General features: G+C 35.9%; 3 protein-coding genes across 7 annotated transcripts; 1 reads left to right on the forward strand and 2 right to left on the reverse strand.

Moving 5' to 3' along the window:
• The first annotated feature begins 1,590 nt into the window (after positions 1–1,590).
• APM1 (aminopeptidase M1) lies at positions 1,591–8,159 on the forward strand. Its single transcript, XM_086250697.1, has 19 exons — positions 1,591–1,875; positions 2,459–2,604; positions 2,712–2,814; positions 3,091–3,280; positions 3,365–3,458; positions 3,648–3,801; positions 3,923–4,027; positions 4,107–4,223; positions 4,430–4,543; positions 5,269–5,451; positions 5,622–5,940; positions 6,022–6,143; positions 6,220–6,317; positions 6,663–6,840; positions 6,928–7,042; positions 7,126–7,193; positions 7,313–7,387; positions 7,530–7,607; positions 7,782–8,159. Exons 1-19 carry the CDS (start codon positions 1,660–1,662, stop codon positions 7,965–7,967), a joined length of 2,661 nt encoding a protein of 886 aa, XP_086106823.1. The 5' UTR covers positions 1,591–1,659; the 3' UTR covers positions 7,968–8,159.
• A 319-nt stretch (positions 8,160–8,478) lies between these two features.
• Positions 8,479–12,392, reverse strand: LOC147278522 (protein phosphatase 2C 50-like). Of its 5 annotated transcripts, XM_086249569.1 has the most exons (6): positions 12,145–12,224; positions 11,999–12,056; positions 10,364–11,263; positions 9,929–10,246; positions 9,709–9,814; positions 8,479–9,194 (listed from the first exon to the last, which is right to left on the reverse strand). In XM_086249569.1, exons 3-6 carry the CDS (start codon positions 11,249–11,251, stop codon positions 8,860–8,862), a joined length of 1,647 nt encoding a protein of 548 aa, XP_086105695.1. In that variant the 5' UTR covers positions 11,252–11,263; positions 11,999–12,056; positions 12,145–12,224; the 3' UTR covers positions 8,479–8,859. The 5 variants fall into 5 exon arrangements, with proteins under 5 accessions (XP_086105695.1, XP_086105699.1, XP_086105696.1 ...); XM_086249573.1 differs by lacking the exon at positions 11,999–12,056 and having other exon boundaries at positions 10,364–11,105; positions 12,214–12,392; XM_086249570.1 differs by lacking the exon at positions 11,999–12,056 and having other exon boundaries at positions 10,364–11,311; positions 12,145–12,272.
• A 2,724-nt stretch (positions 12,393–15,116) lies between these two features.
• Positions 15,117–20,511, reverse strand: LOC147278523 (AGC (cAMP-dependent, cGMP-dependent and protein kinase C) kinase family protein). Its single transcript, XM_086249506.1, has 12 exons — positions 20,288–20,511; positions 19,437–19,611; positions 19,183–19,266; positions 18,834–19,075; positions 18,457–18,700; positions 18,280–18,359; positions 17,997–18,081; positions 17,728–17,859; positions 17,523–17,636; positions 17,224–17,271; positions 16,508–16,592; positions 15,117–15,671 (listed from the first exon to the last, which is right to left on the reverse strand). The coding sequence occupies exons 1-12, from the start codon at positions 20,422–20,424 to the stop codon at positions 15,580–15,582; spliced, it is 1,518 nt and encodes a 505-aa protein (XP_086105632.1). The 5' UTR covers positions 20,425–20,511; the 3' UTR covers positions 15,117–15,579.
• Between the last annotated feature and the right edge of the window lie 5,202 nt (positions 20,512–25,713).

A 25,713-nucleotide genomic window follows, 5' to 3' on the forward strand; every position in this document is an offset into this window, starting at 1 on the left:
AGAAACGGGCCAACGGCAGAGTGTGGACAATGCAGTTGGGCCTTGCATGATCAAAAACCAATACTGTTGGGCTTTGCATGATCAAACATTGTGAGAGGTCTGATTATGCGAATGATAGGTGTTTTAAATCGCTAAACAAAACAAAAGATTATGAGATGATGTTATTCGTACCAGAAAAATTATTCTCTACTCTTAACTTTTAAAAGATTCTAAGAAAATGGAGAAGGAGCATTAAAGATGTTGAAAGCAAGAAAATAAGTTGTGATTGGTTTTAAACGTTGCCGTTTAGGCTTTAAAAAACTAGAGAGTAGAACTATGCAGCTGATAGTCTTTTCATTTAAAATATTTTGATGTGAAACAATCTTAAACATTTGATCTCTTGAATGTTTATGGTTAAAACCTAGTACAATTAGTTAAGCGAATAAAAATTTGGTGGCCTTGTCTTAATAGGACGAAGTAGCTAGAGTCAATGTCAAATCATTTGTTACTATAAAAACATAAACAACAAACCAATACCTTCAATGCATTAAAGAAACAGTGCATACTAATTAGTTGAGTTAATCAACACTTGACCAAGTAATCATAACAAATACATTGACAGAAGTGCACCACTAAACGAGCTTGCAGAATGCATGTGAACAATGATAAGATAAATCATGGCAGCAGATGCTTATCCTCACCACACGCATCGGCATCCCACCCAGATAATCAATAGGATTTGATGCAAATATATTAATGGTGTTGGAAATTGGAAGATTGGCCCGGCCCATTAGACTTACGAGGCCTATGGCATTTTTTAATTCGGAGTGAACAAGACTTTTGCATGTGTTAGACTTAGGACTCTCTTAGTTTTGTAACAAACAAATATAATAATGATTGACATGTTTAAATGAATGAGCATTTGAAGTCAAGCATAAAAAACAAAAGACGAGCATTTGAAGTCAAGCATAATAAACCAAAGATGTGAAATATAATTCTTATGTTTAAAAGAAAGATGTGGAATATAACTTCTATTCCTAAGCAACCACATAAATAAGTACAAAACGTTGATTAAAGTAATTATTCGTGTACAAGAAGTTGATAAAAGTAATTATTCGTTTTTGACGGTAGTAAAATTGTTCATATTTGACACTAAACATTATTCACTTATAAGTTATAACATGTTGTTTCATATTTCATTAGAAAAAGAAAAAAAAAGGAAACTGATAAAGAATAATAATACTATATTAGAGATTCAAAATTTGTGACAAAAATACAAATTAATGAAATATTTTCACATTATTTAGTTGGAAATTTATGTTAAAAAGAAAGGAAGAAGCAACTAGTTATTAGAACATTTCCTTTTGACTTTATGAAAAAGAGATTTTACGTTGTCAAGATGAAAAAAAAAAAAAAAAAACAGAAAAAGAGGGAGAAGATAGAGGGATTTGTATACGAGGTTAACTCTAAACATGCTTAATTATTCACATTCGATTATTCGAATAAGAGGTCATATCAAACTCATATTCTTTTTTTTTGGTCGAAAAAAAAAAATAAAGGACTAAAGGAGCCAAGGAGGGGTACGTTAGACGTTAAATAGGCATTGGTGATAATCTGAGTCTCGATCAGTCCATTTCTCACACACCTTCAAATCTAAACTCTCCTCACTCCTCACAAACAATGGAGCAGTTCAAAGGCCAACCTCGGCTTCCGAAATTCGCCGTCCCGAAACGCTACGACCTGAGGCTCAAACCGGACCTCACCGCTTGCAAATTCGGCGGTTCCGTCGCCATCGACCTCGATATCGTCGCCGATACCCGATTCATCGTCCTCAACGCCGCCGAACTCTCCTTCGATGCCGGTTCCTTGTCTTTCACTCACCGAGACTCTTCCAAGGTACAACTGATTCACTCATTTCATTTGTTTCTGTTTACGTTTTTTCTTGGTTCGGAATTTGTGTTTGGCTGGCGAGAAATTGTAGAAAAAGAGAAAGAAAGGAGAGTTAAGGATGCGTTACAAAATTTCATCGTTTAGGTTGCTTTAGTAGTTGACAGTAGATTAGTAAATATAAAGTGAATTAATCAATCCTTGATTAGTTTTTAAATTGCTTTGTTTATATGAAGTGCTCTGTTCATGACTTCTCAGCAAGTGAATGGACTGTAGTTCTTATAACATTGTCAACCTTAGTGCCTTGTTTGGCTGCTCAAGTGAATAAATCAATGATATCAATCCTTGATTAGTTTTTTTTATTTTTTTTATTTCAAGTGCTCTGTTCATGATTTCTCAGCAAGTGAATGGACTTAAATTCTTTTAACATTGTCAACCTTAGAGCCTTGTTTGCTTCTCAGAAATTGTAGAAAAAGGAAAGACCATTGGAATATCACACCTTCATTTCAAACGCCTACTTTATTTATCTGATTTTGCGGTCACTAAAGGTAGCTTTTATCTTAACTTAATCAGTATAAAAATGTTTGAGCAGGTTTTCAAGCCTTCAAAAGTTGAGATATTTGAAAAAGATGGGCTTTTGGTTTTGGAGTTTGGAGAGACACTTCCAACTGGACTGGGAGTTTTAGCGATTGGGTTTGAAGGAATTTTGAATGACAACATGAAGGGGTTCTATAGAAGGTATTTGTTGAATGTAGGATATGTTATAAAGTCTGTCTTCTCTCATGCTTCCACTCTTATTATATTTCAATGGTATAGATATATTTAAACTTTGATTTACTGTACAGTACATATGAGCATAATGGTGAGAAGAAAAATATGGCAGTTACACAGTTTGAACCAGTTGATGCCAGGCGGTGTTTTCCATGTTGGGATGAACCTGCTTGCAAGGTTTTCTCTCTCTCTCTCTCTCTCTCTCTCTCTCTCTCTCACATACACACACACACAGTTGACTTAAGATCTTGATTTATAATAGTATTGTGTTATTTTGTTTAAATCAAATCTAGATCCGTTACATATTTCCAAATGCATTTTTTAGTCCAGAAAAAAGAAAAGATATGATGGTAGTATAGACGGGAAATCAATCTTCCAGTTTTGATTAAATTGTTGCACTTCTAGAGTGAATGACTTGACCTCATTTACTCTTGCTGGCACTTTGATTTACAGGCTACATTCAAGATTACATTGGAGGAAGTGCCATCTGAATTAATAGCTCTTTCCAACATGCCAATTGTAGAAGAAAAACTGAATGGACAACTGAAGACAGTTTCATATCAAGAGTCACCAATTATGTCTACATATCTGGTGGCTGTTGTTATTGGATTGTTTGATTATGTTGAAGATCATACATCTGATGGTAAATTCATCCACAATATCCATTGTTTCATGTGTATGTTAGTATAACCCTTTCTTGACGGTATCACAATTCATCTCATTTCAGGGGTCAAAGTGCGGGTATATTGTCAAGTTGGTAAGGCAAACCAAGGGAAATTTGCTTTGGACGTTGCTGTCAAGACACTTGAATTGTACAAAGAGTATGTTTATACATCAGAAAATCACAAAAAATTAATGATCATGGGTTATAGCCTTCATATTCAAGCTTGAAATTACCCTTAATGCATGCTCTGGATTTTAAGTAGTAGTTACTCAAGTTTTTATTTCTTTAGTGCTTATGTTGCATTATTTGGCATTCAATATGAAATCAATGATGACAAGTTCTACAGATACTTTGCTGTGCCATACTCTTTGCCCAAATTGGATATGGTTGCAATCCCTGATTTTTCTGCTGGGGCCATGGAGAATTATGGTTTAGTTACATACCGTGAAACAGCTTTGCTCTTTGATGATCAGCATTCTGCAGCTTCCAACAAGCAAAGGGTAACTTGCACATCCTGAATGTCGCTCTAGCTTCTAAAATATTGCTTGGTTAATATAATGTGGAGCTATTGTTTTTGCACCTGAATATATGTTTAATCATTTCGTTTGGTTTTGGTAAAAGGTTGCAACTGTTGTGGCACATGAATTGGCACACCAGTGGTTTGGCAATCTTGTAACGATGGAATGGTGGACACATTTATGGCTGAACGAGGGTTTCGCAACATGGGTATATCACTTCAGTTCATTTGTTGTACTTGTTACTTTGCATGCTTGTGGACTTATTGTAAGTATTTTAATGTCATTAGGTGAGCTATCTAGCTACTGATAGCTTGTTCCCAGAGTGGAAAATATGGACTCAGTTTCTTGATGAATGTACTGGGGGTCTTAGGCTGGATGCGCTTGAAGAATCTCACCCTGTCGAGGTACATTTGCATGGACTAAGTCTTTCATTGGTTTCATTTTAATTCTTTTTTACAAAATTTTTGTTTTCTGGGCATCAATTGAATGTCGCCAGCATGACAGGCTTTAAATGCTCACCACTATATTTTGGAGGGCCTTATTTATTGAAGGCTATTAGTAGATATTTGTTTTTGGTATAGTATGTTTTAATCTTTTCATTTTTTTCCAGGTGGAGGTAAATCATGCTGCTGAGGTTGATGAAATTTTTGATGCGATAAGTTATACAAAAGGTGCTTCTATTATTCGGATGCTACACAGTTATCTTGGCGCTGAACGCTTTCAGGTTGGTCCTTGAGTATGTTAGAAACTCTCTCAAGTATGAAGCAACTATCTTATTTTCTGAGATTTTTACATTTATACCATGGAAACTTCAAAAAAATCAAGGCATGCATGCACGATTATAAGAGGGTAGAGAGATCTTCGTCAGAAAGTTGTTGGCCTAATTAAGCCGAGCTTTTTCATGGTCTTTTAGCATGAATTTGAGCTTGGGCTAGAGCTGGCCTGTTATCTACCTTTAGTATGTCCCTGACCACATAACAGCTATGGTCTTATTTGTGCATGCCATAATTTATAAGGTCAAAGAATTAGGGTAACTATTTTTGTAATATCTTTATCACTATATACCTTCATTGCTTTTGTTATAAAAACGCTATTCCCTATAGTCTGATGGTTAGTTGTCTCGCTTTTATTGAGGGGATTGTCTGCCCTTGGACAGCCAAGACCTGGCTCAGCCAGGCTTGGTTGACAGTCCTACTTGTTGAGGATATATATGGTTTTTGCAAATAGGTGTTTTCCAAACGTGATATGGTGGAGGTATAACATAGCTAATTTTGTCTAAATGATGATTATTTGGAGAAATTAGGCACCATTGCTAGTATGGTAAGTGTGTTTGATGTAATGTGTCATATTCTTTCTTGAATTTTTGAAGTTAGGTTCTTATTCCTCATTGATTCCATTTCTCATAAAAGTTACAGAGCTAATTACATGTTATTTTTTTCATGCATCCAGAGGTCACTTGCTTCATATATAAAAAAACACGCCTCCTCAAATGCAAAGACAGAAGATTTGTGGGCTGCCCTTGAGGAAGGATCCGGTGAACCTGTGAACAAGCTAATGAATTCATGGACACAGCAAAAAGGTTACCCGGTTCTTTCTGTCAAAGTCAAAGATCAGAAATTGGAGTTTGATCAGGTTTCCTTGTGTCTGTCTTCTTCAAAAACTTGTTTGATTATCAAATGAAATTCTGAAAGAACACGTCAAAGCTCTAATGCATATATAAGCTGTTAAATTGCTTGTTTAAGTTTTATTCTGTGGTGCTTGTAAACGAACAAAGATCTAATAAATAAATCAATAAATGGCAGACACAATTCTACTCGAGTGGTTCCCAAGGCGATGGGCAATGGATTGTGCCGATAACATTATGCTGTGGCTCATATGATGTACGCAAGAGTTTTCTAATGCAAACGAAGTCTGAAACCCTTGACATAAAGGAATTTCTGGGTTGTTCAATAGCAGAGAGTGAATGTGGAAGCATAAGTAATAAAAACAATGCATTAGGCAGTTGGATAAAAATCAATGTGGACCAGACTGGTTTCTACAGGGTGAAATATGATGAGAAACTTGCAGCTACACTTAGAAATGCTATAGAGAAAAAATCCTTGTCTGCAACTGACAGATTTGGTAATGATCTTTTTCTACACACACTCGATTATCTCTTTGATATTGGAAATGGTAGTTTTCATCAAGTTTTTCCTTTAACAGGCATTTTGGATGATTCATTTGCCCTTTCTATGGCTCGCCAGCAGTCTCTTTCCTCATTGCTTACTTTGTTGGGTGCTTACAGAGAGGAACTTGAGTATACAGTGCTGTCAAATTTGATTACTGTAAGGATCACCTTCGCATTGTGTTTTGTTACTGTATTTATGGCCTTCGTCTGATTCTCGTCCTCACTTTTCACAGATAAGTTATAAGGTGGCAGTAATTGCAGCTGATGCTGTACCTGAGCTACTAGATCTCATTAACCAATTCTTTATTGGCCTTTTCCAATACTCCGCAGAGTAAGTTTGTTCTTTATTGAACTGCTGACTGACCTACAGCATTATGTGATCAAGATTTTGTGGCAATTGAAATTGCTCTGTCCATTGCTCTTTTAACCTTAGTGATACAAGTCAGTTGTATCTCAAATTTATTGCGAGAAACACATTAAATTTAATTCTGAAGCTACCAAAACATTAATTACTGATCTCCTTTGGCATTGCTCCATGAAATTCTTAAGTATCTAGCTAGGTAAAGCTTGTTTGATGACAAAGAAGTTAGGGAAAGAGAAAATGTTTGCCGCTCCCAAACTATCCACAAGCTTTGCTTCTTTCTTTCTCTTTATTTATGTTTGAATTGATGTACAGGAGGCTAGGTTGGCAGCCTAAACCTGGTGAGAGCCATTTAGATGCAATGTTGAGAGGAGAAATTTTGACTGCCCTTGCTGTGTTTGGCCATGACCTGACAATAGATGAAGCAAGTAGGCGTTTTCAAGCCTTCTTAGATGACAGAAATACGCCACTCCTTCCTCCTGACATAAGAAAGGTTGTTTTGATGTAAAGCATAACTAAACCCCCATATTCAACCTTTCAAGTTCTCCCTGTTGATGTTCATTACGGACTATTGTTGCAGGCAGCATATGTGGCTGTAATGCAAAGAGTAAGCAAGTCGAACAGGTCGGGCTTTGAATCTCTTCTTAGAGTTTACAGAGAGACTGACCTAAGCCAGGAGAAAACCCGCATTTTAGGTAATACTGCTTAATATGTAAAATGATGGGGAACATCTGAGTCTATTAGATTGTGGCAGTAATATAATTCTCTTTGCCTGTAGGTTCATTGGCATCTTGCCCGGATCCCAGCATAACACTGGAAGTTCTCAACTTTATATTGTCTCCTGAGGTATTTCAGACTTTATAGTTTGTTGATCTCTTAGTGGAGGTTGAAAGTATTACATATAAGTTATAAATTGGAGTACCTCAAAGCTTTGATGATACTGACTTTAATACTCATCTATCTAGGTCCGCAGTCAGGATGCTGTGTTTGGACTTGCTGTTAGTAGCAAAGGGCGGGAAACAGCTTGGAATTGGCTGAAGGTAATTCTCAAGAACTAGTTTTTAAAGAGCATATCATGAAATGTACATACATTCATGGACAGGGATTTGGGTAATTTATTCATCATAATTGTCCTCTGTTTGAAAATTGATTCATTTTTCCTTTTGGATGATTGAAATACAGGATAACTGGGTGTACATCTCAAAGACCTGGGGTTCTGGGTTTCTAATTACTCGCTTCGTCAGCGCAACTGTCTCCCCGGTTTGTTCCCTTTCTCTCTCTTGAAATTTTGTTCTTGTCTGTAAGGTTTAAATTTTGTGTAATTTGGATCTGAAATTAGTTTTTTTTTTTGGTGGAAGATCTGAAATTAGTTAGTTAAGCCATGGTTTTCCTAATGCTTTCAATTTTTCCTTCTCTGGTTATCTTCCTCTGCAGTTGGCTTCACTTGAGAAGGTTAGGGAAGTCGAGGAGTTCTTCAAAGCCCACCCCAACCCCGCAATAACTAGAACCTTGAAGCAGAGCGTTGAGCGGGTTCAGATTAACGCCAAGTGGGTTCAGAGTGTTCAGAATGAGAAAAATCTTGCAGACGTTGTGAACGAGTTGGCGTACAGGAAATACTAGGTTCCATGTTTGGCTTCTTCTGCCATAAAAGGAAGAAATCTCTGGGAGTGAATTGCACGAGTTATGCAACTTGAGTACACCAAAAGAATAGTAATAAATGTACCGAGTTTCCTTTACTATGAGATTTGATAAACTTCCACTAGTGTTATTTTCCTCATCCATATGATTTGATAAAAGGCCACATTTTCCTTATTTTTTTTGTTCATTACTATTTTTGCTGAGTAATTCTGTTCATATGCACCCCATTTGCTAACTGTACCTTATTCAACTTTTTTTCCAAAAATTTCTATTTTATCCTTAAATAAAATAAAAAACTAAAAGAATCAGAAAATAAAAAATGCAAAAAAGCAAGAACCCCACCCAGCCATGCCCCTTCCTCTCCTTACCGGCGAACCCAATACCTGAGATCTCTCTCTCTCTCTCTCTCTCTCTCTCTCTCCCTCTATATATTTTATGAACTATAAGACAGCAAAAATTTAAGCCATTAACAAATTTGCAAGTGGGAAGCTCATATCCAAATTTGCTACTTTTATCAGCATTGCGATTTGAAATAATAATAAGTAAATACCTCACTGAGCTGTTTAACTCGGAGGCATAATGAATACAATTTGTCCACAATGTTAAAAGCATCACACTGCCACCGTCTCCTATTTCCTACTACAAGCAGCTAAGATTTACACAGCCAGAACTGGGCAGAGTGTATTACAAACACTTGAAAACAAAGATTCTAGATTGGGCAGATGTTCTATGATACGTACAGAGACTGCTGTTCTCATTAAGCATTGAAGCCCAGGTGAAAAACAAATGGGTCAACAATATGTCAGATCATGAGAAATTTTTATATCGTACAGCTACAGATCAAACACCCAGAAGGAGGGATGAACGAACACCATCATGTTTTGCTTTTAAACTTCCTTTGAGCTTTTAGATCCACCACAATTACAGTGATGTTGTCTTTGCTTCCCTTTTGAAGAGCACGGTTTGAAAGGAACTCCGCAGCTGCCTGCGCAGCGGGATCAATTCCTTCACCTCTTTCCAACGGAAGTGGAACACCATTCTTTTTGTGCCAGAGAAGTATTCGTCTCCGAGCAAGGTCACACGCTTCTTCATTTGTCATAACATCCCATAAACCATCACTGGCTAAAATGAGGCACTCATCATCTTTTGTTCGAGGAATGAACATCACTTCTGGCTCTGGAATGATCCACGGTTTTAAATATCTATCGCCTGTAACCCAAAGCCAAGGTTGACATTTAACTTCATTAACTGTTGGACTACTAAAGTTTGATTAGGATGTATTATTTCTATGTACCTTGGTCAGAAAATGTGTTTGTGTGTAGAAAAAACATCAAATTTTGAACCTAACTTCAAATCTACATGAACATATATGATTGTTTGAACAAAGTTTAGTTACAGTTTTACTGTAGATATAGTATTCTGTTATGTACTACAAAGATCCTTCATGAAAAAGCAACCATTGCTTGAATTTCAAGTGGTCTTTATTATAACTGTTCTCATGATAGCATACTAATCTGGACCAGCACACATATACTATATGAAGTTGAATTTCAAATAAGTCTTCTACTCAAAATGAATGTAAATTCCTGTCTTCTTGTTACTTTAGTAATTACAAATACAAAGGGGCAACTAGTTGGAAGACTACCTTGGTGAGGTTAAAGTAAATACCATTTAAAAAGCATGCAGTTGAGATAGAAGAAAAAGCATGCAGTTGAGCACTTACCAATAGACCTTGACATAGCAAGAACACCGAAAACACGATGCCCATTCCATTGTATAACCTTGCCTCCAGCTGCCTCAATCCTTGCATATTCATCTTCTCGATTTGGCTAAAAGTGGTTGCCGTAATTAGTTATTTACAAAAAAAATACAACAAATGCAAATCAGCTTCCATAATCAGTCATGACTATAAGATACAAGACTTAAGTTAGGGAATCTCTTACTTTATGATCCACTGACAATGCCATGGGTTCTTTCCCACGACACAGAACTGCTCTTGAATCTCCACAGTTTGCTACTATTATATGAGACGAACAAATAAGGGCAACAACAGCAGTGGAACCAACAGTTTCTGGGGCGACGGGCTCAGGACTAGCCTCCCCTCCAACTTCAGCATCAACCTTAAGAAAACAATTAGTAAATGCCTTTCTCCATTGCTCTTGGCAATTATCATTGATACTTCCATGACTTAGGCCTTCGTTAACGAACTCTATTTCTTCAGCCAAAGCCAAATGGACACGGTCACGACAATAGTTTGCAACCTGAACAAAGTGCAGCCCAACGTGAAACACAGTTACTGGCAGAAAGACATTATATGCATGATGATATGCAGTAGGAATTCATCGCACAAGGAATGTATAAAAAATAGGAAATGATACCTGAGACCCTCCATGACCATCATAGACTCCAAAGAAATGAACAGTCTGATTTAAACACTTGCTCATGCCATCAAGTTCCCGATCACCAATCAGCAATTGAATCGGAATTTTGAAAAATTGAGGTACAGTTGCAACTGCATCTTCCATCTCTGGTCTTCTTCCACACACAGATGTAAACCCCCAAAGTGGCACATATTCTACCTCAAAAACACTGCGGCTGACTGTTCCTTTGACCCCTGTTTCTGCAGGTAATTCAACAACTGCAGATGGCTTAGGGTCAGACCCATCACCAGTTTCTTCCTCGAGGCTCACCGCCACAGCGAGAGGGTCACTTCTGATCTCTGTCTCAACAATTGAATCACTGAAATCGGTAGTCTTAGCAACATCAACACAGAAAATGCTCTTCTCAACATCTACAGAACTAAGTGTCCCTACTTCAGAAGTAGCCTCATAAACGAGGAAGTCCTCTAAACATAAGCTACTTGACTCACTTGCTATTGAGAGTGAACAAGAGCTATCGAGAATCTGGTCACCCTCCAAGGAATCATCTTCCTCACTTTCCTGAGCTATCGCGTCAGCATCATTAACCCAATTGCTTTTGTCTTGAGATATCATATCCAACAAAGGAGCTCCTCCTCCCTTGTCCTCTCTTGGCACTGAAACTGCTACAACACTAACTTCATTCTCCGAATAACTACAATTACAATCCTCTTCACCAGCTGCAACCGTCTCAGTGGAACCCCTGGTGACAGAATCAGATAACAACCCAGCCGTGTCTGTCATTAGCTTAAGTCTTGTGATATCCATGTGGGTAGCTATGGTTGGGTTATCACAGACCGAGTTACCTACTCTAAATGGCACCGTAACCGCCGGAGACATCTCCTCCATCAAAATCCTTATCTGGACAGTACAAAAAGTTACCCTTCAACCCCTCTAACATCACACAACCTGTCATTTCACAATTAATTTATGACTTCCTTCTCTTATTGAGAATGATTTTGGAATGTGAATGGTGCGTTTTAACAGACCATTTCCCATGCCTAAGACACTCAAATAAAGGCCAAAAGAGATTGCAAATTCAGCAGATGTGAATGTATAGATGAGCTAAAAGGTGATGAAAAGGAAATGGGTAGTCAGATCTGGTCAACAACAATGGATCCAAACTTCCATTTGTGGAAACTTAACCCCAAAATAGACAAGAAATACATGTTAGAGGCCTTGTCAACTTCTTCTCTGGACTCTTCTCTATCTGCCTCTATCAACTACAGCGAGAAAGAAACAACCAGAAACTTTAAATGCACTAAATGAAAAAACTGGTCAAGAAAAAAGAAAACAAAAATCAGATTAAATATGAAACCAACCCCTTATCTAAGCTCAAGAAAGATGGAGAAAAAAGGGGTCATGAGAAAGAAACCCAAGAAAGGTAAAGCCCCAAGAATCACAGGAAAACACTTTGAAAGAAAGTACCTTTTTTTTTTTTTTTTTTTTCTTTTAACATATTACTTGACTTCCCTGGATCTGAGGCAAGCTATCTCAGCCTCTTGTAATTGAACTCTCTCTCTCTCTCTCACACAAATAATTAAGGCAATCATTAAGCCAGAAGGTAAAAGAAGGAAGGAAAAGAAGAATCACTACCTAATTTGTCAACTGTATAGTCTTTCCTTCCCTCCCTTTTTCTTCACTCTCTTATTTTCTACGTCCAAATACTTTACTTTTAACAGCTGAAATCCATGGGAAAGATCAACAAATCAAGAAACAAGATATGGGGATGCTTTGCTTACCATTTAAAAATCCCAGCTCAAATGTTGTGATGACTGATGACTTCTTTTTTTATACATGTAGCTGGAGACTGGAGTTGGGTTGAGACTCGGAAGCGCAAGAAAAGGAGTGGAGAAGAAATACAAAAAATAAACAATGTAAAAATAATAAATATAAAAAGACAAATGAGACCGGGAGAGTGTATTTGAAGAGTAAGAAAAAGATGACACATGTCAAATCTAGAAGAGCATATTAAAGCATCTCCACTCATCCCACGCTCCTTCCCCTTTCATTCTCTAATCCAAAATTATCATCCATTGCTTAAAACTTAAAAGGGAATTTTTTCTTTTTTTCAAACATTAAAAAGGGGCTTTTTTATTTATTAAAATCTCCTTTTCTTACATGCTTTTACAAGCCTTTGTTTTGCTTTTACAATGTTTCGCAACGAAAATTATACGAATAGTTCACACAAAATACGTCAAAAAAATACAAGAAATAAAAAATACTTAGTCGATCGAAATTTTAGTACTGTCCAAAAAAGGACTAACATTGGCTAGAGCATATATTATCAACTCCATTAGTCTTTCTATAGAATATACTTGACAAGCAAAAAGTAATCCTACGCTGCTAAATTTTTTAGAATTAATTACTCTGGACTACACTTTATTTATTGTTTGTAATATTTAATATACATATTTATAATATTTAACAATTATGTCACTTTATTGTAACATCTAGATCAGTTGATTTTCTTTTATTCTCTCCCACTCTCCAAAGCCGAAAAACATGTCAAATTTCTCACTATAACAATGTCTGGAGAGTTATTAAGGAAGCCAACTCCACCCTCGTGTTTTCCTTATTAATAGCAAGTTCTTAATTTTTTTATTTAGTTCACTCGTAGTTTCTACTTTCTACAACTGCAGGTGGATAATTTATTACGGGACAACCAAAAAGCCCATTTTGTTTATTCATACAATACCAATGCCATAAAGAAGCTGGGTTAGATAAAGATGAGAACTAATGATGATGCGTATGAAATAGGTTGGCCATACAAAATATTCATTCCAACATTGAACTATCAATTTAATTTGTCCACTTCATTGTTCATTTCATTCCCCACCTAAAATGGAAAAAAAAAAAAAAAAAAAAGGATATTCATATACATAATTATTAGTTATTTTTGTCATGGATACATAATTATTAGTTAAGTTTGATAAATGTCTCAAATTTGACCCACTTTTAGCTTGATAATTATTATTAGGTTGGGTTTAGCTGTGAGTCGGTTGACAAATTTAGCTTCATTAATAAGATTTTGCTTTGTCTGGTTGACCTTGGCAATTATTAATTAAATAAAATAAGGAAAAAACCAACATTTTTCAAACAAACAAAAAATCAAATGTCACAATGGCATTGCCTTCTGAAATATGAAAAATTATAGTTAAACTAACAAGCACGGTTGGGTGAGTTTTATTATTCTTTTGTGTTTAATTTTTTGTGCTAATTTTCTTTCCTTTTTTGCATTCTCTCAGAAAGCACAACTTTCCTAATACTAATCCACTAGTTTCCTTAATTATCATTCAGCCTAAATTTCTGGTCCCAAAAAATAAAAAATGTTTCCTCAAAATATATTTGAAAACATAGAGGAAAAAAATAATACTATCAAGTATCAACTAGTCCATTATTTTTTCTAAAAACATCCTGAAAGAAGCAAAAAGGTCTGACCAAAAAAAAAAGAAGAAGCAGAAAGTGAAGATGGGGGGGACTGGTGTCATAACACAACGTCACTGGATGACGTGAACCACTGAAATTTAAAATGCGGCCCACTTGGTGTCCTCTTCTGGGTTTTGGGACTGACCTAAATTCAGTCCTCTCTCTCACATTTTGGGTCAGACAACTGACTCCGACTACTGAGCCCAAAATTTTCGTTCTAGGCTTCTAGCTAAGTTGGGGTAACACAAAAACCACACTTGTAAGCTTTCATTTAGTTTATAATTTTACTTATTGGGGCCTTTGGCTAGGAGAAAAGGGAAGATATGAAAGCAAATAAGAGAATTTTTTAGTTTTTGAGAAAATAAGAGAGAATATTTTAATTTCTCTAACACATGAATTGTAATTTTGTTTCTCTCAAAAACTCTATTTTTACACAAAAAAATAATAATAATAAATTGTGGTCTAATGATATTTCTCTTCACAATATTGGATAGGTCCCAAATTTGTATCCCCTCTTCTTCAAATTAAATAAAAAAACAAAAAAAAAGTAGACTATAAGGAAAAATGAGGCTCCAAATACTTTTATTTGTTAACTAAAATAAAAAATTCTTCTATTTGTGTTCACATCTAATCATCCAAAAGAAGAGAAACTTTAAAATCTCTCAATCACTTAAATCTCTATGTCATACAACATTGTAACTTGAAAATGCACGACTTCTTTTGGTTAAAAAACCGTGCAGTTTGTAACTTTAGTGAATAAGAACATTTATGCCAAATAAATTTTGTCCAAGTTGAGAGAATAAGATGAATTAGTAATACGGGTTTACATCCCACCATTTTTGGGGGATTGAAAATTTGGAAGGGATAAATTTTTCTTATAACTAATCCATCTCCTACCTTTAACTTATCTTAGAGTGCCCTTAGCAAAAAAATAAAAAAAGGAATTAAAAGATCGTGCAAATATATTCCTCTCATTAAGGAATCGAAATGTTCAGGCCCAGCTCACTCTCATGGAGGGCCGACCGGGCTGCCTTAGCCTGGCCCAATTGCATACCTCTTTCAAAATTTATTTGAAAAAAGATTAGAAAAAAAAAATACCCTTAGAATTAGAATTCAACCGCATATTCCAATTTTCATCACGACTCAAGCACAAGACGTCGCCCAAACGAAGGGAAGCCTATAAGTCTATAACCACCGTCCCCGGGTGACAACCTCCTTCAAAGCAAAAGGAATGCATATTATAGACACCTCAGAATTTGTAATATTCCATTTTGGCCAGAATAAGTCAAGGCAAGAGTGATAAATTGAGGAAAATATATTTTTACAACTATTTCTTTCATAGCCAATTTCAAGTTTATCCCGTAAAAGCTTACACAACACATCTAAAATGGCTACTGAGTACTGAGGTTCTTGGTAATTCGCCATGAATTATACTTGGACCAGAAACTGCCGCTAGAGAAGGCATGAATAACACTGCCAACCTGGGCAGCCAGGACACCAATTCCAGAATTCTCAGACTACATTCTAAATTCTAATTCACAAAAGCTTACTGAAGCTCAAGTACCCATTGCCGGGCCTTTATGAAGCTCTTCAATAGCTACTGTACACTTAGATGGTAATATGGCAAGCTGCACGGCAGCCAATTCCCAATATGTATGCAGAATTTGTTAAGTATGAAGCCAAATTAAGCACATGTGAAAATATCTGCACACTAAGCTTGCCATCTTTTGTACTCCCACGATTCAATGTTATGGTAACATGGGATCACCTGATGATGCAAGCATCTGTACCTCTGTTTCCTTGGCTGCCCGTTCATTAGTAAAATCTACTCTAGAATCGGCTGCAGATATTAGCGAGAAGAAAACATTAGACTACAGTATATTATCCGTAAAACAAGAAGATAAAATTACTTACTAGGTGGACATTTAGGTGGTATACTTTTTTGTCCAATCTACAACGTTGAAAACAGTTCCAAGAAAGCAAAGGTCGTCTTTCTTTCCAATAATCATAACCACCACAAACATTGGCAAAATTATCGATACCATATATATATATATATATACTATATATACTATAAGAATTTATCATGTTACCATTTGCATTTCTAACCATGTGTACCTCTCTCTCTCTCCCCCTCTAAAGAGGTTTCAGTTAAACCTGCAGGAGGGAAGGGATTTGACAAGGGGGAGAGTACACCCCACTGAGTAGCCCGACATTGCCATTTAATTATCCCACCAATATTGCTATCCAATTGTTCAGACTATTTTGTCTGCAATGAAGTTCCAAACATAAGCAAGTCCAGCTTTTTGTCTACCCAAAACTGAAGTTTAAAGTCTCGGGGTTTCGACTTCAGACAGCACATTCATTTTCAGCATCAACATCTATATGCAAATGAAATTTTAATTCATTTTCAAAACTAGTATAACCTGATACCTATGTCATCGTCCCTATGCAAAGTCAAATGTAAATTCAATCGTGCATTTCTTTAGTACTCAAGTATATAGACAAAAAGAGGCACACACTCAGCTAGAAAATCCACTCACATAGAAGCACATGGATACTGACCAAATCAAGAAAAGTAACTGAAAATGTTTGACTCACACAATTCCTCCCTCGTACCATAAGAAAAGAAATAAAAAATTATGACCAGTCATCACTGGAGTAACAATTGCATACCGAAGGATTGGCGAAGCCCTTTTACAGCATCAAAGTTCTTGTATGTATAGCCAACAAAGTTTAGATCTTTGGGAGTCAATAGCAACTGCATGACATTATAAGGCGATAAGGAATAAAGATCATTACATTCATAAAAAATTACAAATGAATTAAAAAAGTGGTATGAGTTTGTATGAGAAGGCTATCGTAGATTTGAATGGATCCTCTAGAAAATAGACAGAGCTTTAATGATAACAGAAGGGCATGATAAGTTCCCCGAAAATGCATATTAAAAAATGCTAAAAAGATGAGAGTTAAGCTAAAGCCAATTGACATTGATTTTCTACAAGAAAATCCCCCTTCCGGAAAATGAAAACAGAAAATATTGGCATCAAATGGCACTAACATGGATTTCATAGTGGCGGTCTAATGTCAATAATTTTTAACTTGATATTACCCCATCCGAAACACAATTAAATTTTTTTTTTTTTTTAAAGGATAGGCAAACATAATTGGAAAAAAAAAATTATGGTATGATCTTTTCTTTTCCCTATAGCAATTTTTATGCCTACTGGTGCCTTGTTAACAAAGGGAACCCAGTAGATGAGAAGTGGGTTGTCTCTTCAATAGATAGCCATAATATCAATATCAACTGATTATGCAAAGCAATAAATATCACGTCTTATAAAAATGTATTACATAACATGAGTACGTAGACAGCATGTATAGTTGCAAACCTTTCGTGATGATCCTGATCCAGTTCTTGCCGATGTTGGAGGATCCAGCTAATCACAAATTTAAAAGAGGAGTAAGAAAACCAACAAAGGCATCAAATTTGGCAGTGAAGTAATGAAGCTTCTAGATATCACTCACATAAATGAAATAGTAAAGGAGCTAAAAGGTGTAAATATAATTTAGTGGAACTGTTAATTACAGCAGTAATATAGTAGAAGAGTGATAGAAGAGACAATAATGTTGGTGCAGAACATAAAGAAACAATTAAGTAAGAAAATAGAAGGTTGAGCCTGCACAATACCTCGTCAAACTTCATAAAGTTCTGCGTATCAAGCTCCCCATTCACTTCTGGTTTGAATGCTGCCTCCATTTCATAGAGTTTGTCCCACACAATATCCTTGAACCAAGGATGAGACTGATACAACATAATTTATACAAATATAAGGAAAAGAACAGAGTGATGAAAGGATCCTAATAACATTGTTATTTAAATATGAAAGCCTTACTTTGATTTGATGTGTGCCACCTGTACCTAGCCTATGTTCAACATCACACAGCAACCTGCAAATAAGATCCTTAGCCTCAGGTGTCAACCTTGCATCTTCTGGAAATTTTAAGTGGTGTCTCCAATGAACAATCTGACAAAAATGGACAAATCGATTGAGAAGAACTTTATATATGAAACCATAGCAGCCTTAGCTCAAACCTATGACTCAATGCAGAACTTTTGTACTCAGTAAAGTTTGATTAATGTGAAGAGTATTAAGCATGTTACCTTTCTGCAGGTACTTATCGGGTCATCTGAATAAAATGGAGGGTAACCGACAAGCATTTCATACATTATTGCTCCCAATGACCACCTAAATGACATAATGCACATGACAAACAGAAAATATGAGAGAAGATGAGAGGTAATAAAATAACGAAAAATGAAGTATAAACTAACCAGTCGCATTCCATCCCAATGACCACCTAAATGACATAATGCAGATGACAAACAGAATATATGAGAGAAGATGAGAGGTAATAAAATAACGAAAAATGACGTATAAACTGACCAGTCGCATTCCATCCCATATCCCTTCTTCAGTAACACTTCAGGTGCAATATAGTCAGGTGTCCCCACAGTTGAAAATGCCTTTCAGAAACAAAAGGCAATAGAGTGAGGGAGAAATTTTTAAGGGCTGAGGCTGAAGACGAACTGCAAAAACAAGTCGGTAAAGATACTAGCATACCAACTTCCTCCTGTTCATCTGCCAATGCTGCAGCTGTTCACGGGGGCTTTTCCAACTACTCCTATTATCCGCATCAGGAAAACATCCATCGATATCCATTGGTTCTGTCAAATTTTCATCATCCATAGTTCTATTTTCATGCAGTGCAGGTAAAGTTGTACAATCAAGAGGCTTACAGAGGCCAAAATCTGAGAGTTTCATGTGACCATTTTTATCCAAAAGAAGGTTGTCTGGTTTAATGTCTCTGCAAAGACAGAATATGAATTAGTGAAACAAGATTAAATACCTGATGCATAACAAAAATCGACCCAGATCATCGGATAATATATCACTTAAACAAATATTCTGATAACATAAGAGTAATGGATGTATTCAACCTGTGTACGTAGTTGTGCCTCTGAATAGATTCTATGGCCAGTACACTCTGTGCAATGTAAAATTTAGCCACACTTTCAGTTAAGGTGTCTTCCCTCATCAGCAGAGTCATCATGTCACCACCAGGTAAATATTCCATTATTAAATATAAGTACTCAGTATCCTGAAAGGAGTAGTAAAGTTTAACTATGCAATGGCTAGCAACTTCTGCCAGCAAGTTTCTTTCAGCTCTAACATGTTCCACCTATAAGGCAAAACGAAAATTAATGAACAGCAATAGTTGAATGAATTAAACGTCAAAACAAGTTCCAGTGGTAGGTTTTCTAACAAAAGTCACATGTATGATCTTACCTGTCCTCTCTTAAGCATTTCAGATTTCTTCAACTTTTTCATGGCATAGATGTTGCCAGATTTTTTCTCCCGACACAATCGGACCTGCAGTTTGAGAGTTTATTAAGAAAATTAGCAATTGCATTGTAGACAATATAAGAAACAAATAAGACAAACACATTTTCTAAATGGAAGTTATTTTTAAGCTTACATGAGAATCCAATGAACAATAAAAAGATTAAGATTATTTTATGGATATTATGTTCGATACTGACCTCCCCAAAGGCCCCCCTACCAATGATTGTCAAAGGCTCAAAATCATCAACACATATCCTGTGCCTTTTAAGTCGCATGAATTCTGTCTCCTTTCGCTCCAAATCCTTGATCAGGTTGATTTGTACCTCCTTTGGCACATCTGAGGAAGCTAATTTCCTTTCCAACACCCATCGTCTGCAACGAAAAGAAATCCTGTTAGTAAGTGGGTACTTATTAGATTTGCCTCTCTCAAAGAGGACCAAGACTTGTTGAAATGATGATTGGATATATTCTTGTGGCTTTTCAGGATATGGATGTTTTCGCCCACGATCTCTAACTAATCTAGTAGATATACACTAGACGGTAATAGTCTTTATATGTACAGCCTGAATCATACAAAGACAACCCAAGGAAACCAAATTAAAAAAAAATAGCAATAGCAAGATCAGAACCCAGATGGATCAGATTTAACAAACCTCAGTTTCTTGCCCAATAGTGAAATTACTCTCTTTGAGTGTCATTTTGTGCATGACTGCCTGTTTCTATTCTCTCAGAAACTCTGATTTCTTTACTTACCCCCACATTTCCTCAGCACAAACATAGGAGAAGCACATGATTTAAATAATCAAAACATAATAATACACATTTTGTTCTCTCTACATTTTCCCAGCAACAAAACAGCGCAAATGGAAAGCAATTGATGAGATGGTAGCATCTTAAGCCAATGCTATGCTAAGTTGCATCCCCAAACATGAAAGAGTTTCATGATTCACAGCTCAAATTACTACCCCACCCTACATTTATTCAAGCAATCAAACAGAGCATGTGTATAACAAGCAGCAAAACCATAAGCAATTAACGTTGCACATACCTCTCTTTCCGTTCTTGAATGTTCTTCATCTGAGCTCTGTAGTGATTCTCTATGAACTGTTTGGCTGCTGCCACTTTCTCCATCGTCAAGCTCGACCCTAACACCTCCTCTTCCTGCTCTTCTCCTCGATCCTCCATCGTTTCTCTCTCTCTCTCTCTCTCACTCTCTCTCTCTCTAGAGAGTATCAGTTTCTCTCTCTCTCTCACTGAAAGCTCTTATTCATTGCAACGACGAGAGGAGATGATGAAAGAGAACCTCAAAAAACCTCTTTCGTTTTAGCTCTGTTTACTCCCCAACTGCCATTCCGCCACGTGTTCAGATCGGACTTTTCTCTCTCACTCTGCTTTGCGTGGCGGCGCTCGATTGACTGGTAGTAATGAGCTCACAAAGTTTCAAAGCAGACGATCGCAGCTCCTTGATTTCTTTATCAATAATTTTCACTATTGCTGCCACAGGATGCGTGGTGGGATCACGCGCCTATAAGTGGGAGTGTGACGCACTCCACGTTGCGGTGAGGAAAAGTGTCCTTGTCGTTTTTTATAATTTTGACGACGCTTTAACACATTTTAGTACATGAAAGCTGAAAGACGGCCCGTAAAGTTGGCTGTGATTGGGGCGTGATGCACACTTGCCTTTAATGGGATGTAGATTTGTTCAATTCCGTGGTCAGTGTTATAGTGTCTCTGCTTGCACACCCTGGACCTCGTGTTGTAATTACCGTCGATTCTATTCCCTGCGGACAGGTCAACAAATTCATTTCACTGAATTAAGGGAGTCATTATAAATTGCTTAGTTAGCGTACAAAAATGATACAAAATTTATTAAGGGTGATATAGAGTGCCATGTGTCTACTCACTGGATCCGGATCCATATATTCTCACCGCTATCTTATTTTCTAACTCATATTTTAATATAAAAAAATAATGACAAATTTATCTTTTTATAAAATGACCTCTAAAGACTTATTTTAAAAAAAATAATAAAAAAAAATCTACTCTACCCAGTACTCACCCCTCCCTACTCACCCACCTCCTTACAACGATTTAAATTCTATAAATCTTAAAATATTGTTCTCTTCTTTTCTCATATTATTATTCTTATTATACTATTTTTGGGTGATGAATAATCAAATTAAAGTCGAAGAAAATTCACCAAGTGAAAAGTAAGGAAAAAAAAAATTCTTTTGTGAGATAAATTAACATTAAAATTTGTGTGACTGTGATAGTGTTAATTTCATTGGGGAAATGAAATCTAGGTTTGAACGGTGAATAGGGTTAGTCAGTTTCAAATTGGAGATTTGGAGCAAAGCAAGCTACGGATTTTTATCCAACTTGTATAAACAGTTTGAATTTCATTTAAGGATGGGTCACAACCAGTGTTTTCAGACGCAAAAGCGTCACGCGAGGCGTTTGCAGTCTCGCAAGGCGAGACGTAAGCCTTGACGCGTATAGCGTAAGCCTTTTAGGCATAAAAAAATAAAATTATAAAAAAATTATTAAAAAAATTATATAGCTAAAAAATAGCACCCTAACCTCACAACATCTGAGACTTTGCTGCAAGGTCTCATTCTATTGTGAGTGTGAGGTCTCATTCTATTGTGAGTGTGAGCTAAGTGCTATTTTAGCCTAGAAATACCCCCATTGCATTCTTGATCACAATACTTGCATCTTATATTTTATTTTCTCCACAAGGTCTCATTCCAAGAAAAATCCTTTCGACTCATGATTTTTTATCAAAAATTATCCATGTCCAAAACACATCACATATTCACAATACTCACAAGTCACAACAATGCACAATATACACAATATTCACAGAATCACAAATATAATACTAGCAAAAATTTCCACTATTCATTATTCACAACAATTTATAATACTCAGTATTCACAATATTCACATAATCACAAATTCACAAAACCCCAAAATTCCAACCCAAATCCAAGAACTCAAAACTCATAACCCAAATACAGCACGAGGGATTAATGGGCTTCTGCCTCCTGCTGCCGAGAATGAGAGATCGAGACTCTTAACTGCGCATGGAGAGATTGTGACTTGAGAGAGGAATGGGCTCCTAGCTGGCTAGCTGCGCAGAACAAAGATTGAGACTTGAGACCCAAAGATGAGTCAGATTACAGAACATAGATGACTAGATGAGAGATCGATTCGAGTCCGAGACCACTCAGCCGCCATGTTGTCATGATGAGAGAACCCAGATAAATCTTGAGAAGTTGAGAGAACGACTGAAAGGGGAAGGACTGATGGACTGAAGGAGTAAATTAAACTCTCAGCCCAAAATGAGGTCGTTTTGGGACTGAGAGTTTTTGAAAAAGAAATCATGCAGAGCGTCGCCATTTACGCCTTCAGTGCCTTGCCGTCGCGAGGCATACGCTATCTGCGCCTTTCCGTCGCCTTTCAGTCATTTTATACAGTCCCTTGACGTCGTGCACAATCGGTCGTCGCCTCGCCATGACTCGCACCTTGAGGCGCGCCTGAAGCGTGCTATTGAAAACACTGGTCATAAGTCACAAGTAGTTTTCTCCTTTATTTATTTTAGTTTGGCAGCTAGCTGATTTAAGTTCTCCAATTGCCACAGAGTTTGCATTTAGGTGAATTGAGCTTTAGCTCAATTTGGTGGGTTAAAAAGTAAGAAGTAATTAGCTCTAATTTTTGTGTGTATATTTTGGCAAAAAAAAAAATTGTATATATACTATTAAACATAATGACAATGATGCATATTAATCCATGCTAATATTAAACTAGGCATGTCAACATCTTAGGGTACAGCTTGTAGAACACGAGATATTTGATCAATGATGTCATATATAACTGGAGCAATTTTGGAAAAAACAAATTAAGAAAAAAATGGTTGGGTGGGATAATAGTTAACGGGGGTATGAAGAGTGTTTATTGAGTTGATATATCAAAGGGTATTATAGGAAAAATGAGGGTGTGAAGAGTGTTTTTATATATTTTTTTCAAATTTAATAATGGAGATGTAAAAATAAGATGAATGAGAAAATAAGACAATGAGGTAGGAATATAAGCACTCATTTATTAATTTGGTGAATAATTATCCAAACTTTTAATAACATTTAAATTGCAATATTCACTTCTATAAATAAACAATTTATGTAAACAAATGTGACTATAGTAATTAAAATTGCCATTTAGAGAGCTACAAAAGTTCCAAGAAATGTAGAATTAGCATTAGGTAGATGTATTATAAATAAATACTTAATTGTCATATGTATTGTCTTTTTATATTAAGGAAGAAAGAGAACTATCTCCACAAACCCAAGATTAACATATAGTAAATCAATTTTAGAAAATATTATATATAAAACTATGACATGTACATTCTCAAACAAAATAAATAATATGTTATGTTGTCATATTAGCAATCTCAACTATTGATAAGAGCAACTCCAATCCTCCCTCAAATCTTCCCTAAATTTTAATTTGAGGAAAAATGACTCAAAACTCACCTCTAGCCATTCCCCAAACTTTTCCCAAATTTAAAATTTTCCTAAAACTTTCCCCAAATCAAGTTGTGTAAGATATTTCAAGGAAAAAATAAGGAGGGAAGTAAATTTTGGAGGCAATAAATAAATAAATAAATGATATTTTAGGAAAATGAACATTTAACAACAAAAAATTGGGGAAAAATTTAACATTACCATTTGAGTACTGCTCTAAATTTAACTTTTTACTCAAATTTATTAACAAATTTGAGAAATATATAGGGAAATGATTGGAAATGCTCTAATACCGATTCTCAATTAAATGAGCTATCAAAATATAAAAGCTATGCTATACAACAAAAGAAATTTTTTTATTTTTCATTGTGCAACAATCAATCAACAAAGTATTGTTAGTGAAATTTAAGGGTGAAAGATTTAAGTAAAAAAAGAAAAAAGAAACTGAGACTTAATATATTAAATAGACATATTATACTTTGGAAATACCCGGTAGTTAAGTCTTTACAGTTAATCTAAGTGGTAAAAATACCGCCACCGCCACTAGCGACCGGAGAGGGAAGAGGTGAGCTAAAGGTGGGTTGGGATCGAATTGATATATAATCTTTTTTCTTTTTAATCGAGGGTAAACCATAGATTTATGATTTTATTTTTGGCTTAATTATCGATTTACCACCCAAAATTGTAACTCATTCCCACTTTACCACCTGAAAGTTTTTTTGTACCAGATTACCACATGTAACTTACATCCGTGTCCCATTTTACCTTGTTCCGTCAACAATTCCGTTAATGCTGACGTGGCGCGCTAGATGTGTGCCACGTGTCACATCTTTTTTTATTTTTTGATTTTTCTATTTTTATAAACTTTGAAAATTAATTAAAAATAGCTCCGAACTTAGAAAAATACACGGAAAATTCCTACCGACTTGTCTTAACTAGTACTAATTTAATATGGGGTCAAAATGCCAATTTTCCCTCTAAAAATTTTCAAAAAATTTGGAAAGTCCAAATTTATTTATAGAAAATTAAAATACTCTAGACTCTTTAAAAATTCATAGAATAATCTCCCGAACTCCAAAAAATATGAGGTCTGCACCGTTAGTCTTCTAAAAACTAATAATACCTTTCTCGTGAACACTTGCTACCCAAAAGACCTCTCGGTCTTAGAGAAAAATAAAATTCTCTATAAAATAAATTCTAGAAAAATTCTAAAATTTCTGTAAAGTCTCGAAATAATTCTCTAAAACAAGCTTTTGGTAATTTTTCAAAATATTTTTGAGAATTTGTCCAAGAGTTTACGAAAATTCTAGAATTTTTTTAATAGAGGAAAATTTATTTTAATTTTTTAGAAATAAATTTGGACTTTCTAATTTTTTTGAAAATTTCTAGAGGGCAAATTGGTAATTTAACCTTATAGTAAATTAGTGCTAATCAAGAGGAGTCCGTAGGAATTTTTCGTGTATTTTTCGAAGTTCGGAGCTATTTTTAATTAATTTTCAAAGTTTATAAAAAAAAAAATGCAAAAAAAAAAAAAGTGACACGTGGCGCACATCTAGCGCGACACGTCAGCATTAACTGCCAGATCGTCAGCATTAACGGAATTGTTGACGAAACAAGGTAAAATGGGACATGGATGTAAGTTACAAGTGGTAATCTGGGACAAAAAAACTTTCAGGTGGTAAAGTGGGAATAACTTACAGTTTTGGGTGATAAATCGATAATTAAGCCTTTATTTTTTGAATGGGAGGTACTAAAAGAAAACTGTGGGGTACCAATAGAAGCCCAAGAACAAAATTACATGCAGTGCTAGCCCATGAGTCATCCCACAAGGCCATACGGCCCATACCCATATTTTCAGCCGAGCCATCCAGCCCACCTACATAGTTTAATCCACATATTACCAATCAAACTGCGTCGTTTCGATCCGGAATGCCAAGTCGTTCAAAGT

This window comes from Dryas octopetala, chromosome 7 (assembly GCF_963921425.1).
Source record: "Dryas octopetala chromosome 7, drDryOcto1.1, whole genome shotgun sequence".
NCBI classification, from domain to species: domain Eukaryota; kingdom Viridiplantae; phylum Streptophyta; class Magnoliopsida; order Rosales; family Rosaceae; genus Dryas; species Dryas octopetala.